The 14,213-nt window shown below is 40.2% G+C and overlaps 1 protein-coding gene across 3 annotated transcripts in view; it reads right to left on the bottom strand.

The window, feature by feature from the left end:
- The window catches only part of setd1a (SET domain containing 1A, histone lysine methyltransferase), a 35,627-nt gene extending 21,711 nt beyond the window's left edge, over nt 1–13,916 (bottom strand). For 2 of the 3 annotated variants that reach the window (XM_067416497.1, XM_067416512.1), the window contains exons 1-9: nt 13,828–13,916; nt 12,719–12,863; nt 12,531–12,629; nt 12,133–12,403; nt 9,726–9,850; nt 8,741–8,994; nt 6,947–8,654; nt 3,129–4,130; nt 2,874–3,044 (exon numbers count right to left, since the gene is read on the bottom strand). In XM_067416497.1, coding sequence (XP_067272598.1) covers nt 2,874–3,044; nt 3,129–4,130; nt 6,947–8,654; nt 8,741–8,994; nt 9,726–9,850; nt 12,133–12,403; nt 12,531–12,629; nt 12,719–12,856 — 3,768 coding nt within the window. In that variant the 5' untranslated portion in view covers nt 12,857–12,863; nt 13,828–13,916. Of the gene's footprint in view, nt 1–2,873; nt 3,045–3,128; nt 4,131–6,946; nt 8,655–8,740; nt 8,995–9,725; nt 9,851–12,132; nt 12,404–12,530; nt 12,630–12,718; nt 12,864–13,560; nt 13,785–13,827 lie in introns of those variants that run through there. The other variant, XM_067416505.1, reaches the window with a different exon arrangement.
- Between the last annotated feature and the right edge of the window lie 297 nt (nt 13,917–14,213).

Raw genomic sequence — 14,213 nt, 5'->3', positions numbered from 1 at the left:
AGTTATGATCAAAAAGTAGCTAGCTACATTGAAAATACTTTTATTTTTTTTACAATGACAAATAACTTTGAATAATTATTGAAATATGTTATACTATTTGGGGTTTCAAGCAATATAATGCAATATAATTGATTTCAAAGAGTATAGTGTGAATTCAGGTTGATTGGGACACTTTTTCCCCCAGTCATTTCAAAGGCAAAAACTGTCAGAATCATTTGAATAATTGATACAATAACCACACTAATCGAATATAGCCAATATCTCAAACTGACTGTCAAAGTGCAACATGGCTAAAAATTTAACATCAGTGCAAGAATAAAATCTATGCAACTTAAATTAAATATTCAGGAGTCAGGATTAGGTTTACCACCATCAAACCAAATGTGGGAAAATGTGAGAAATGTTAGACAACAACAACAAGTTAATAAAAAACGTATTCTGCCTTTCAGCTGATAAAAATATTTTGTTCTTTATTCCCTACCAGAAGAGGCAATTAGCCTGCTGAGTTTTAGTTTATTTACAATGTTGTTTTACCGCTGAGCAGCTCACATGAGTGAAGCGTGTCTGCAAGCTGAGCTTCCGCACACCGCTCCGCTCGTTCTCGTCGGTCGTCAGATTCAGAACCGCAAAACGGAATGTAGCTTTTGGTCGCGTTACTCCGCTACTTGCTGTATAATTTAGTTAGCTACTGGAAAGGCTACACTGTTTTAAAAGTAACTGAGCTACTGACAAGCTACTGAAAAATTTAGTTAAGCTAGTAGCATCGCTACTTGAAGCTCGCTACTGCCCAACACTGATTACACGCTTTTAAAAAAAAGCACACAATACCACCTGAGATTATTATTGCCATGTTTTCTGGTGTTGTTCCAGCCGTGACGTTGCAGAAATAGAAACCGTTTCTGAAATAGTATCAGCTAGTCACAGATGGTTAGGACAAAAAACAAATTAACATTAAAAATATACTTTTTATTGCAAGTTGCACAGCGTGTAGTCAGGACACAGTGTTAAGCTAATATAAAAATAAAACAATTATAATGAGGGTGTACACTACAATCTCTGGGCTCACAGCATCTCAGACAATTACATTTTAACAATTCAGAAAAGATGATCACTGTCTGGACAACAGATTTTTATATAGACATAAAGGGTAGGATATTTTTTTATCAGTATATATGTGGTTTGCTTTTGTGATTGATAAAGCGGTTGAACCTAGAAACAGCGATGTCAGACATAACAACCAAATATCGGCAGCTGAATCATATCTGCCAATAAATGTGACGTGAGATTCTCAAATTATATTGGTATTACTTCAATAACCCAACAAGTAAAACATTATTTATTTAAACTAACAAAATATACCCAAATTATCACGGGACAAAACATTATTTCTTGTCAGGCTCCCTATAAAATAAAATGGTTATGTTCTTTGTTGTTTGGAAAAATGCAGCAGATTTGAGCTTCGGTTGACTTTATGAAACATTTGTTCTTTTGCAGCTAAACTTTAGACACACGTGATGTGTTTTAATCAAAACTATGAGCAAAAGGAAGAATTATCAATATTTCTGCACTAAAACAGACTATTTACTTGTTGTTACTATTTATGTTACTATTTACATATACTATGAATAATTCATAATCATTTATTAACCCTAGAAAAGCCCAAATTAATTTATATTAACCTTAAAGGACAACTCCGGTGAGAAATGAACCTAGGGGTAATTAACAGATGGTTACTGAGTAGATCGTTCTCTGGGATGTGTTTTCTTGAAAATCGAATGTAAAGAGTTTTATCTCTAAAAACAGATTAGCTTATAATGCTTGTCTATGGGGCACACAGTAGTGAAATTAAATCGCTAGTTAATACCACTAACAAGGCTCAAAATAGCCTCACACTAACACGGGAGCATAATGAGGGTCCCAACATGCAAACCGAAGCATTGAGAACTTTGTAAGAGTACAAACAGTTTAATAAGAAGATACGTTGTAAACATAGTGCCTTACGCGTTCACGGACAGGCACCATCTCGAAAAACAGTCTCGATGAATCGATCCACGAGCGCTGTTCTAAGTGAGCTGGTCGTTTAAGTTAAGTTTGTGAAATGTAATAACATGGACATTTTTATTTTTATTTATTTATTTTCTCTGTTGCGTCAGTGTTTTCTTCCAGAAACAACGGACCATATGAGATTCCAAGTCACAGTTCATCACTTAGCAGAGCTCTCGTGGCTCGATGAGTCGAGACTGTTTTCCAAGATGGCGCCTGTCCGTGAACGCGTAATGCACTATGTCTATAAAGTGTCTTCTTATTAAACTGTTTGTACTCTTACAAAGTTCTCAATGCTTCGGTTTGCATGTTGGGACCCTCATTATACTACTGTGTTAGTGTGAGGCTATTTTGAGCCTTGTCAGTGGTATTAACTAGCCATTTAATTTTACCACCCTGTGTCTACCCTGTGCCCCATAGACAAGCATTATAAGCTAATCTGTTTTTAAAGATAAAACTCTTTACATTCGATTTCCATGAAAACGCATCCCAGAGAACGATCTACTCTGTAACCATCTGTTAATTACCCCTAGGTTCATTTCTCACCGGAGTTGTCCTTTAATTACAATTAATTACAACCCTTTATATTAACCCTAGAAAAAAACCTACACACATTTTTTCTGTCACATGTAATGGTGGCCATTTGTTTTGTGAGGATATATTAATTAGTTTTAACATAGTGATTACACTGAGGGTAAGGACTGCCTCAAGACCAATTTGAAAGTTCCATTTTACGGCTACTTGGGAGGGAATGTCAGATGTATGTGAATGTACAAGACAGTGTAAATGTTTTTTAGATGTTTAAGAAGTGGTAAAGTAAAGTCAGAAACCTTAAAAGAAGGCAAGCGCAAGGCTCCCCGCAAAGAGAAACCCTCCATGCCTCCACTCTTGGCCCAGTCTACCAGAGACATAAGTGGTTCCCGAGGTCGGTTGCTGGTCTTCTCATCCTTCTTGTCTTCCTCGCGCACCACCGCAACTCCCCGCATGGCTGTCTGGAATGGCTGTGCAAACGAGAATGTTTAAGTGCATGGTTGACAAACACAGAAGGTCATTCAAAGCAAATGTGAAGAAAACTCTGATGTTACCTTAGCTTTCCTTTCCTTGCGGTCCCACCACTCGTCAAAGGTGCCAAAGGCAACGTTCTCCACCATCTTGCGGTTCAGGTCCCTCTGCATGATGTTTTTCATCTCCTCAATCAAAGCTGCCAGTACCTGCTGCACTACGGCCTCACAGGGGTTGTGGCCCATTATGGCCATCTGGTCACCTGCCGCTCCGTACAGCTCTCCATCCACACCAGGCACTGTGCCAAAGCCAGGTGGAGGATAGTGGGAAGGAAACTGCTGGGGAGGTAGGTGAGGAGGCCAGGGGCTGGGGGGAGGTGGGATGGCATGATGATGCGGAAGCTGGGCGGCGTGTGGGTCCGGGTAGGCGTACGGTAAGTGAGGAGGGATGTAACGGTGGTCCTGGTCATAGTGGGAGGCAACATTCCCATCTTGGTCCATGTATGGGTGGTGCGGGTGGTGCGGAGGTGCATGTGGAGGGGGAATTGAATGGAGGTGATATGACGGGGGATATTCAGAGGCGGGTGGGACTTCTCCAGGGGGGGCCGTAGTGCTGTTGGAGGAGGCCATTCGCATCTGGTGGAGACGACTGAGCATGTGCGTCTGCATTTGGAATGACATGGGCACTCCGCCACAATACTGGCTCATGAGCTCCATGGAGCTGGCGTAGTCGTACATGTGGTGCGGCAACGGAGGAGGGTACTCAGGGTGCAGCTCCATGTGTGGAAGTGGAGGGGGTATGCCAGGTGGCGGAGGTGGCTGCAGGGAGAAGCCGGGCAGAGGTGGGGGAGGCAGGTGGGGAGGGTAAGACGGGATGGGCGGAGGTGGCATGGTGGCGCTGAAGTGCTGGCTAGTGTCAGGAACAGGGCTGGCAGAGGGGTCTTGATTTTGGGAGGGGAGGGCAGATTGCGAGGAGGTGGCTGGTGAAGAGGACGAAGAGGCAGCGGGATGGGGTGTTGCTGTTGTGATGGCGTTGTCATCTTCATCAGATATTTCCATATCCTCCCCAGAAGAGTGAGGAGATGGCTGAGAAGAAGAGATTGTGAAGATTATAGTTTAAACACTGTGTGGGAAGGGGACATTTTCTAGCTTGAATCAAATGTAGTGGTGCACCATAACTGAGAAATAATACTCAGAAACCAGTCAACCAGAGCATAACAAAAGCAAAAGCATGTAAATTTCACTTCTGTTAGCTTACTGGTTCATTTACATTATGTCAGTTACTATTGTTTTTAAGATCAACAGTTGCAATGATAGTTGAACAAAAATGAAATTTCATTATTTACTCATGGTCATGTTATTCAAAATGCTGAAAGCAGATAGTAGGGATGGAACAGTTCCCCACCCAAGGTTTGGCACGTACCTGCACATCTAAAAACTTATGACGCATCTATAATGTGGTTTCTTTAAAAAAAAAATATATATATATAAAACAAACAGAGTTAGGTTAATGTACGTTTCTGTTGATGGATACACATTCTGGCTTGCTAATACATTAGAAAAGTGATGATCGATAAGTGATGATACTCTTGTGACTGCCGTATGTAACATGACCACTGACCATCATTTACACCATCACTGGGAGCTGATAGCGAGCAAGTGTAGGTGAGAACTTATTTAAGGCTTGCCAATTTAAACATTCAAGAGCAAGACGTGAAAGAGAACTCGCACACGCTGAGAGAAGGTTTGTGTGTGTGTGTGCGCGCAATATGCACTCATCTGAAGCGGTGCGTCATTCTCTTTTAAGTCTTGTGTTTGAACAAAAAATATGTCAACAAATCCCATCTTGGTGAGTATCCTAGAAAACGTAGTAGGTTAATCGTTTAGTAAACCACAAACAGTCGAGAAAGACGTGTTCAAGTGTATCAGTATGTACTGCACCTGTGCATTATGTCTTAAAGGGAAAGAAGTTTATTCATGCTGTCTGTGTGTTCAATGTTAACCAAACTACAAATGATAAAGAAATCACTCACTGCTGTTTGTAACTTCAATAATAATGAGGTCAAATAAATCTTTATTTAATTTATACAGTGAAGTTAATAATATGCAATGTTATGTTATAATTGATTACTTTATTCAATTTATGTGGCTGAAAAACCTGATAAGCACTGTTTGTTTTGTTCGCATATTTTTATATTGTGCTGTCGCTTGTAGTTTTATTATTTGTTCTTATATAGTTTATTTTTATTTGACAAAAGTCCTGATTTCCCTGAATATAGCATATTCTGAGCGGTACAGAAACTGATACAAACCAAACCAAACCTTGAGTATTTTGAACCATTCCACCCCTAAATGATAGAAAAGCAAAATAGAAGGAAAGAGAATTATTCCTGTATCTCCTGTGCTATTGTCAAAGGCTGTATGACAAATTAAACAAAAATAAGTAAAAACTCAAAACATTATTTTGGTCTCTGTAAATGAAACAACTAATATAAAATGTAGCCCAGTGTTTGGCTAGTAAATCATATATCTATTTTTATAAATTTACAAAAGTATCTATTTTGCTGTTCAGCCAAAGGAACTCCAACCAGTCGAGATCCACGCCTAAATATATTTAAAGCTACCTGGTGCTAGTGTTGTCACGATACCAAAATTATGACTTCGATACGATATCAGACTAAAATATCGATACTAAATCGATACCACAGTAAAAAAATAAATAAATAAGATAAGATGCTTAATATGACAACAGAACTTATTATTCATTGTTATTTTTTACTAATAATTCATGTGGCCAGCATGTTCCTTAGGGTTGGGCATCGTTTTGATTTGAACAATTATTGATCAATTGATCAATTACTATTAAATTATCTCAATGTATTTTTTACAAGGGGGTAATTGTGTTTCAATAGCTTACACACAGCACAAGAAAGCTTGATTTCGAATGGTAAATTGAATTTAAAAAGACGAGTAAACAGTAATAAAATAAGAACAAATAACCAGATTACAAACAATAGCACAAATAAATACAATAGAATAGAAGATACAAATTAAATAGACTGCTTTATTTTTTCAGGTAGGTCTAACATTCAGATAAGAAACTGAATAAAAAAATGCATAATTACATTTAAAACAACATTGGATAATGTTCTTTGTAAAAAATTCAATAGCGTACAGATGAAACTATTAAAGTTACACAAGTTGATCAGTCAAGAGCAGTTGAACGTTTGTCTTTTTGTAGTTTGAATAACAAATGACTGCTGTCCCTTTAAGACTAACGGACGCATGGATCCTGAACACTGTTCCTGTTACTCGTTCTTCCTGAACTGTTTGCGACTGTGTTTATGTTAATACTCTTCCAGATGTGTACTGATAATTCTTTGAGTGTATTTGACCAATAATAAGCTGGAAAAGGAAGCAAATCTTTGCACTTGTATCATGTCAGAGGCGGCTTTATTACGGTAGGCTGTGTGTGTGTGCGCTTCAGATGTGAGCACGAAATCTGCGGGGATTAGTAGAATTAATTTATGTGCAATCCCGCGCGAAATTCAGACCGATCACACACTAACACTAACACACTGTCATGAGGAAAAAGTCCAGCAGAACGCGCGTTCGCCGTGCACAGAGGTTAACCGGGCTGAGTGAGAATATGCCGGTGTGTGTCAACTCGCTTTCGGTCGGAGAGGAGAGCGCAGCTGGTATCAATACTGTAAAAACTGAGAATCGTATCGTTTCAGATATTTCAGTATCGATATATATCGAAATATCGATATTTTTGACAACACTACCTGGTGCACTTTCTTAGTTTAATGTACTGACTCAAAACTTTCATTTTATTAAAAATGGGAAAAAGAGAAGCTCAGAGATCCATAATTCATCCAAACATAACTTAGGGAACTCACCTGTGCCTCTCCATTGTATGTGGGTGGGGTATGTGGAGCCCTGTGTGTGTCAGAGGTTGTGTGCTCCTCCTGGGGTGCTAACATTTGGCCCTGAAGAGACTCAGACACTAAACCGTGTATGGTGGGAGTGGATGAGGCCACCTCTGGAGGTGTTTTCCTGCCTTCACCCACTCCACCACCTTGCCTCTTGCTCCTGTTGCGACGTCCATCTTTCTGTCCTCTCCTGCTCTGTTGGCCTCCCTCCGTCTCTCCTTGTCTCTTGTGACTAGGTCTTTCTCCGTTCTCCTCTCTGAGTTTGTTTCCCCCTCCATCTGTGCTCTCATCGGTTTTTCCTCTCTCTCTGTCCTCCTTCTCATCATCCTCATCATCTGAGGCAAGAAAGGAAAACTTGGCCTTTTGTTCCTTCAGCAACATCTCAATACGTGAGTCCAAGCTGCTGCTGTGGTGCATGAACGGCAGGCTCTCATTAGTTGAGTCTGGCTCTGGGGAGGAGTCACGTTGTGGAGGAGGCGGAGAGAGGGATGCTGTGGAAGAGGGGAGGTGGTGAGGCAGAGAGGTTGAAGACGGGGAAGTGGAGGACGATGGGATGGAGGCGTGTGAAGGCGAGGAGGTTGGAGGCGTCCGAGGTGGATGGGGCGGCGTGCTGGGATGGCGTTTAGGTTTGGTCCACTGTTCTTCTCGGATGGGACTGTCCTGTCCGAAATCAAGAGAGCCGAGGGTTTCAGCCACAGCGGCAGCAATAACGGAGGCGGGTGGGAGAGGAGGAGGTGGAGGCGGAGGTGCCAGGGGCGTGTGGTGAGAATGAGCACGGTAGTCATTGTCCATGCTACCTCCCATTCCAAAACCCCTCTCACTGGCACCTTGCTGAGGATGGAAGGCTGGCGAGGGTTCCAGCCGGGAGGAGGAAGGTGTGTCATAGGGGGACAGATCTTTAGACGACGAGTATCCTCCATAAGAGGAGGTGGCAGAGGGAGGGGAGAGGCTGTTGGATGAGTGGTGGCTGGAGTTCGAATGGCCTCCGTAACGCGGATCAGAGTTGTTAAAGTCTCCTTCTCTGTCACGCTCCCATTCACGGTCTCTGCTACTCCTCCGCCGACTCGACCCACCTCCACCGCTGCTGTGATGGTTGTGGGAGTGATGGTGGTTCCGATGCCTTCCATGATCTCCTGAGCGGGAGCCTGAACTGTCCCGCCGGTACCCCCTTCCATCCCTGTCCTCCCGCCGGTCAGCATGATGCGAGTGGTGCGAATGGTAGGATTTGGAAGTGGAAGAGGAGTTTGTATCCTGTTGATAGTGGTAAGAGGAACGTCGGGAGCTTATCCCACCTCCATAGCGCCCTCCTGAGTCTCTCTCCCGATCCCTGTCTCTGTGACCCCTTTCTCTGTCTCTCTCTCTGTCAGACAGAGGAGTTGGCTCAAACTGAGGCCCTGGAGGTGGCATGGGTGGATGCAGAGGCATGTGCAACCCTGACCCTCCAACACTTGGATATGGATAGGGAGGTTCATTGGGTCTGAAAGTTGCAGATGGAGGATATCCCGGCCGACCCCTGTGGAACACGGAGGGTTCTTGTGGAGGAGGAGCATGTAGTTCATCATGAAAGCGTGGGGGCTTAAATCCTGATGATGAGGAGACTGCTGAAGAAGAACAGGAGGAAGATGGAAGCATATCCTGCTGGGGATAACTTTGAGTGCTGCTAAAGCCACCATGCCTAAAAGAAGAAAAAGAGTTTTGTTTTTTCAAACTGCTAAAGCTTAACCAAGCAACAATTTGTTTTAATGTGAATTAGGAACACACCTGCCCACAGAGTAGCCTGAGTCCTGGGAGAAAGGAGTTCCAGAGCGAGGCGTGTAAGGGGTGCCCCCGCCCTGTGAAGAAGCAGAGGAACCTGGCGTATAGGGTCCCCCCATTGAGGATGGAGGGGTGTCTAGGCGTTGATCTCCAAACCCAGTGTCCACAGAACAAGGGGTGGTACTGCCAGAGTTGAGAGGTGCAGCAGCAGCAGGAGCTGCCATCTGATCTGTGGAGAGCCTCCTTCGGATATCAGACGACTAATAAAAGAAAATAAATAACAGCATTTAGAGAAGATTTTTAAAAAAGTATAATTTTTTTTATGTACTGGTTGATATTGTATATACAAGATTTTTTTAAATGTATGCTATTTGCTGTCATTTAACACTGAAAATTAGGGGTGTGACAACACGCTTATCTCATGAGACGAGACTATGAGATTGGGTTCACAAGAACGAGACAAGATTTTTACATAGTATTTTTAAGTTGATAGAATTAAAGCGACTGTTAACCACCTGAATTCAATTGTTTTTATTTTTATAATAGACAAAATTACATTGGATGCGTAATGTAAACGTAGCTTTGGCATAATCTATCCTAACTTCATCCTCACATTCCGTCATGATCAGGCCATGACAATATGATGTGAGAGAGCTTTTCACCTCGACGAGAAATCTAGTCACAGTTTAGTCTAGTGACACAAATACAGTCACACTCCTACTCAAAATCTAAAATAGCTAACATTTTAAAATACAATATATTAAAATAAATTAATCTCAATTATTCTCAAAATGATATTTCATATTGTATTTTTGATTTAAAACATAAAATATGAGACCCTATAAACTACTGTATAACCAATAAAATCCATAATTATTATTATTACAAGGCTACATAATTGATCCTTTGAGGGAAACATTTTTACAAGCAATATGGGAAAGCAAAGCATTCTTTCCAAAATAGCTGAGCTAAGGTTTGTTTGTGTACTCACCGTATCTGGCTGTGTTGGGGCCGGGGGCTGAAATTTCTCTGTGAGAGCTTTACCTCCAGTCGGCACTGTCTGAGGGGTGTATGAGCCACTCACTATCAAGTCATAGTACTTCATCCTCTGTTGGCCTAGAAAAAATGCACACAATTTAAATTCAACTATAGACTGGTGCATTCATTTCACCATGCAATATTTGACTTTCCCACTGTTTCATATTTTCGAGAAATGACGAGATGGCAGGATACAAACAAGCATTACTCTAAAATGTGTTTTGACATTTCTCTGCAAGTAGAAATGCACACATTACAATTGCATGTAAATGCATGCATAATAAATAAAACTAAAATCAAACATTTTAAATGTTACAAATTAATTATTTTCTGAGATCAGATTCTGAGATCACCTTTTTTTGTGGTTATTCTTTACCCTGTCAAAATGTTCCCACACTTTGGATTTTCTACCCAACATATTACCGCATAGACCAGCCATGTTAACGATCTGCCACTGCATGACTTTGTCAATTCCTTAGTTTTTTCTGCCACTACCCGACTTATTAAAACTTTTTTAACCAAACTAAGCCAGAATTAAATATCCAATATTGATTGTTACCAATAAGATAACCAGTCATTGCATCAATTTATATTGGCAAGAAACAACATTGTTTTACTAAAAGTGTTTTTCAAATTTACCAAACATCTAAAATGACACTTCTTATTTAGCTCAAACTTGTATATTTATACCAAATGAATGCTTGTCAATTAATAAGTAAATAGTCCAGACTATTTTCTTTTTAAAATAATTTTCAAAAAGACTTGATTCAAACAAATATAAAACCAATTAGTACAATATAATAAGCCTGTCTACTTCAGTCTTCTACATTTTAGTAATCTAAATATATGCACAACCATTCAAAATATTACAACATATTATTTAAAATAACTCTTTAGAGAAAGTTGCAGAGAGCTACTCATGTTATACAATACTTAAAACTCTTAAACAATACATCATAATTCTCATATTAACAACTATCCAAACTGTTTTACACCTGAAAGAGTGTAGTAGTTCCAGTAGTCGGTACCAATACCATAAAAATTGTCTGGTACGCGCTACCAATTTTGGTACCACAGCAAAATGTTTTTATTTTTTATTTAATTTAACCATTTTTTTAAAAAATCATTAATTCAGTTTATTTGTGTTGATAATCATTATAAGTAAATAATACATGAACATTTAAAGGCCATGCTGTTTCACTCGGAATACGCAGAGACCCAGAATTTGCAGGAGTAATATTTAAATAGTATTTTGCAGTTTAATAATCATAGACACTAGAATATATTTGGCTATAGTTTGGAGCCCTGTGCTTGGATTAACATGGCAGCGACTGAACGCAGCTGCGGGTCGAAATATACTAGTTGGCAGGCCACTACAGAAATGGTATCGACCAGGTATCGGCGTGTTGGAGACTCCTGCTCTAGTCTAATATAAAACAATTTAAGGTTGTTGTTTTTTTACATTGTCAATTTCAAATTCACACCAATACAAATTTGATTCAGCTCACTGGTAAGTGGCGCTATGATGAGCTATTTTTTAGAACAGTCCTGCGGGCGACTCATGTGGTCCTTGCGGGCGACCTGGTGCCCGCGGTCACAGTGTTGCTGACCCCTGCTGTAGTATGTAGCAGAGCAGGACAGAGGGTTGTGGGAGCTGAGCAAGGCTGCTGGAGCGATTGTTGAGCAACACACCGGGACTTTTATTATGACAGGACGGGACACAGCCGTGGGCGCTATTTCTGCTTTTCCGGACATGAGTATGAGGTAACGCAACTCTGTTTATCATATTAGATACATTGTGTATTTAAAATGATGTTATGACATTACTCATAACATTCGTGTGTTCGCTCAGTGGCTGATATGACACTAGGTGCACACTGCTAAGAGTACATGCATTTCTGCCAAATAAACCAGAGGGTAAAGCAGGTATGACGCAACTGACAGGCGACTCCCTCAGACGCTATGCCCAGACATCCCAGATCCTTGGTTAAAATAGCAATTTTATCACAATATTACAAATAGTTGGAAACATTTGGGATATTGTAAGAACTCAACTGAGTTCTTGAATATATAATATATAACACTGGCCTGTTGGTTTTTGGATATTTTACTGCAAAAATACTACATAATGCACCTTTAATATTTCATTGGAAACTGTGATAATGATCCGCATTTATTAAAAAATCTTTTGTAACTTTATAAATGGTAATTTAACGCATTCTTGCTACATAAAAGTATTAATTTCTGTCAAAACTAAAAAATGTGGTATTACGGACCTCAAACTTTTGAACGGTAGTGTATATAGAAAGTACTTCCAAATATTAATGATCAAAGAAAATAATTTAAAAAGAGAGACGGACCTTTGATATCTAGCTGGACATGGACAATGTTTCCCATGACAGAAGTATTGTGCAGGTGTTTAACGGTGTCTTTGGCCCCTCTAGTGCTGGTGAAGAGGACACGGGCCAAGCCCAAGTGCTTCCGGGTCTTGGGATGAAACAGAATCTCCATTTCTTCAACCTCACCAAACTTGGCGCACATCTCCGCCAGGAATGGCTCCTTGATGTTATCATTCAACCTTGCAAACGTCACTTCCTTAAGTGGTATAGGGCCTACATAATACTCATCCAACTATGATTAAAAAAGGAAATTAAGTAACATAGAATACAAAATCAAGTAGAATACAAAAAATGTCAAGCACAAAGAGATCACCACAAAAGCAGCATGATCATTTGAAATGATAAAAAGAGAAGCATACCTTAAATTTAGGCACTGGCAGCGAAAGCTCTGTGTGTCTAGACCAGATTCTGCGGGGTCTTGGATCACGCAAGTCCCCCACAGATGGGAATCCCGAATCCTAAAAACATGTAGAACACAGTCTTTACAGTGAGAATTCTAGGCTGACTCCTTGCTTTTTTTGTCGGTTAGAAGTATGCATTTTCATACCGGTACACTGAAGTGAATCCCATCATATCTGTAGATTTTCTGAGCAACCCGTCGGAGAGCGGGGTCTTGTACAAGCTTATAGCTCTTCCATTGCAGACTGAGATTTCGCTGAGAGTCCGCCCCACTGTCCGGATCCATGCTATCACTGCAGAGACAGAGAGGAGACTAAGATGTTGTACAGATGCTAACAGCACTCAATGACTCATGTTGAAGTTGCAGTGAGAAAAACTTTTCACTTATGGCTCATTTACTTCACCAGGCAAACAATCTGACAGTGTCCACATGCAGAACAGCCACTAACACTATAATCTTGAAGACCTGACAGTGTAAAATCATTGGAACAATAATAGTAAACAATGGGAAAAAAGCAACATATTAAGCAGTTCCACAAAAAAGTTCACTTTCTTTATAAAACCAAACACAAATAGGTCTCTATTTAGGGAACTTTAACCTGTTGTCACCTCTCTATTATGATATTAACTAATATCGTGTTGCCAGCATGACAAGCTGATCTAACATCTCTTGTAATGAGTTAAAATGTAACATTTATCATTTATACAAGTGTAGAAAATAAAAACGACTCAATGCTGCCTATAACGGAGTAACAGCCAAGTCGCACTGCAGTTATAATGCAATATGCTTCCTCTGACATATCGACTAGCAACAACAACAAGCTAACATAATAAACACTGAAGCTGCTAGCTGCTCACAGCGCGAGCTAGAAAAAGTTCAACTTCAAAATGATGTGTCAAGGAAAACGCCAATTACTTCTAGCAAACGAATCTACACAAATTCCCGATACTAAAATTAAATATTCCTACACGGTATGCCAAAAGACTTACACAACGGAGCGCGCGTCTTCAGGAGGTTTGCCCGCTTCGACAGCCGCTAGCTCGCTACAGCTAGGCCTGTATCGGACGGGTAAAAACAGACAATCCTTAGTTGAAATCTAGCTCCGTTTTAATATGTGCGCCCTAAATCCGATATAAAACGACGTCGCTTGTATTCCGGTGCACTATCGATGCGGCACACGTCTTTAAATTTAGCCAGAAAATGAAATGTACTAAAAAGAATAACATAATACAGTAAGCAGCCATCGCGTAACTAACCTGAGAGCCTCGCCTGCTCGCCATCAGTCACTAGAAATATTAGCCGTTGCATTGGCACTCGCACTTTCCACATAATTCATGACTATGTGCCTTTGCTATACATCATATATTAAATAACGATAAAATAGAGTGTGGCTATATATTTTCATAAAAAATTAAATTGTAATATACATTAACATTATGCTATTTTCCACTTTAACTTTTCTTCGATAAACTCAAAATAATTTTGGTCGTTGTAGCGTAATTTTTTTTGTGGCGAATCTGGATTTTCCGTTTCATTTTTACGTCATCGAAGTATGAACTTGATGTAGTTGCGTGTACTTACTTAAAGGGTTCTGCGTAAGAACAATTGCACAAGTTCATAACAATATTTATTTTAAAATAAA

This window comes from Pseudorasbora parva, chromosome 2 (genome assembly GCF_024679245.1).
Source record: "Pseudorasbora parva isolate DD20220531a chromosome 2, ASM2467924v1, whole genome shotgun sequence".
Lineage (NCBI taxonomy): Eukaryota > Metazoa > Chordata > Actinopteri > Cypriniformes > Gobionidae > Pseudorasbora > Pseudorasbora parva.
Note: the sequence above shows the minus strand (reverse complement) of the source record. Positions and strands in the feature narration are given on the sequence as shown.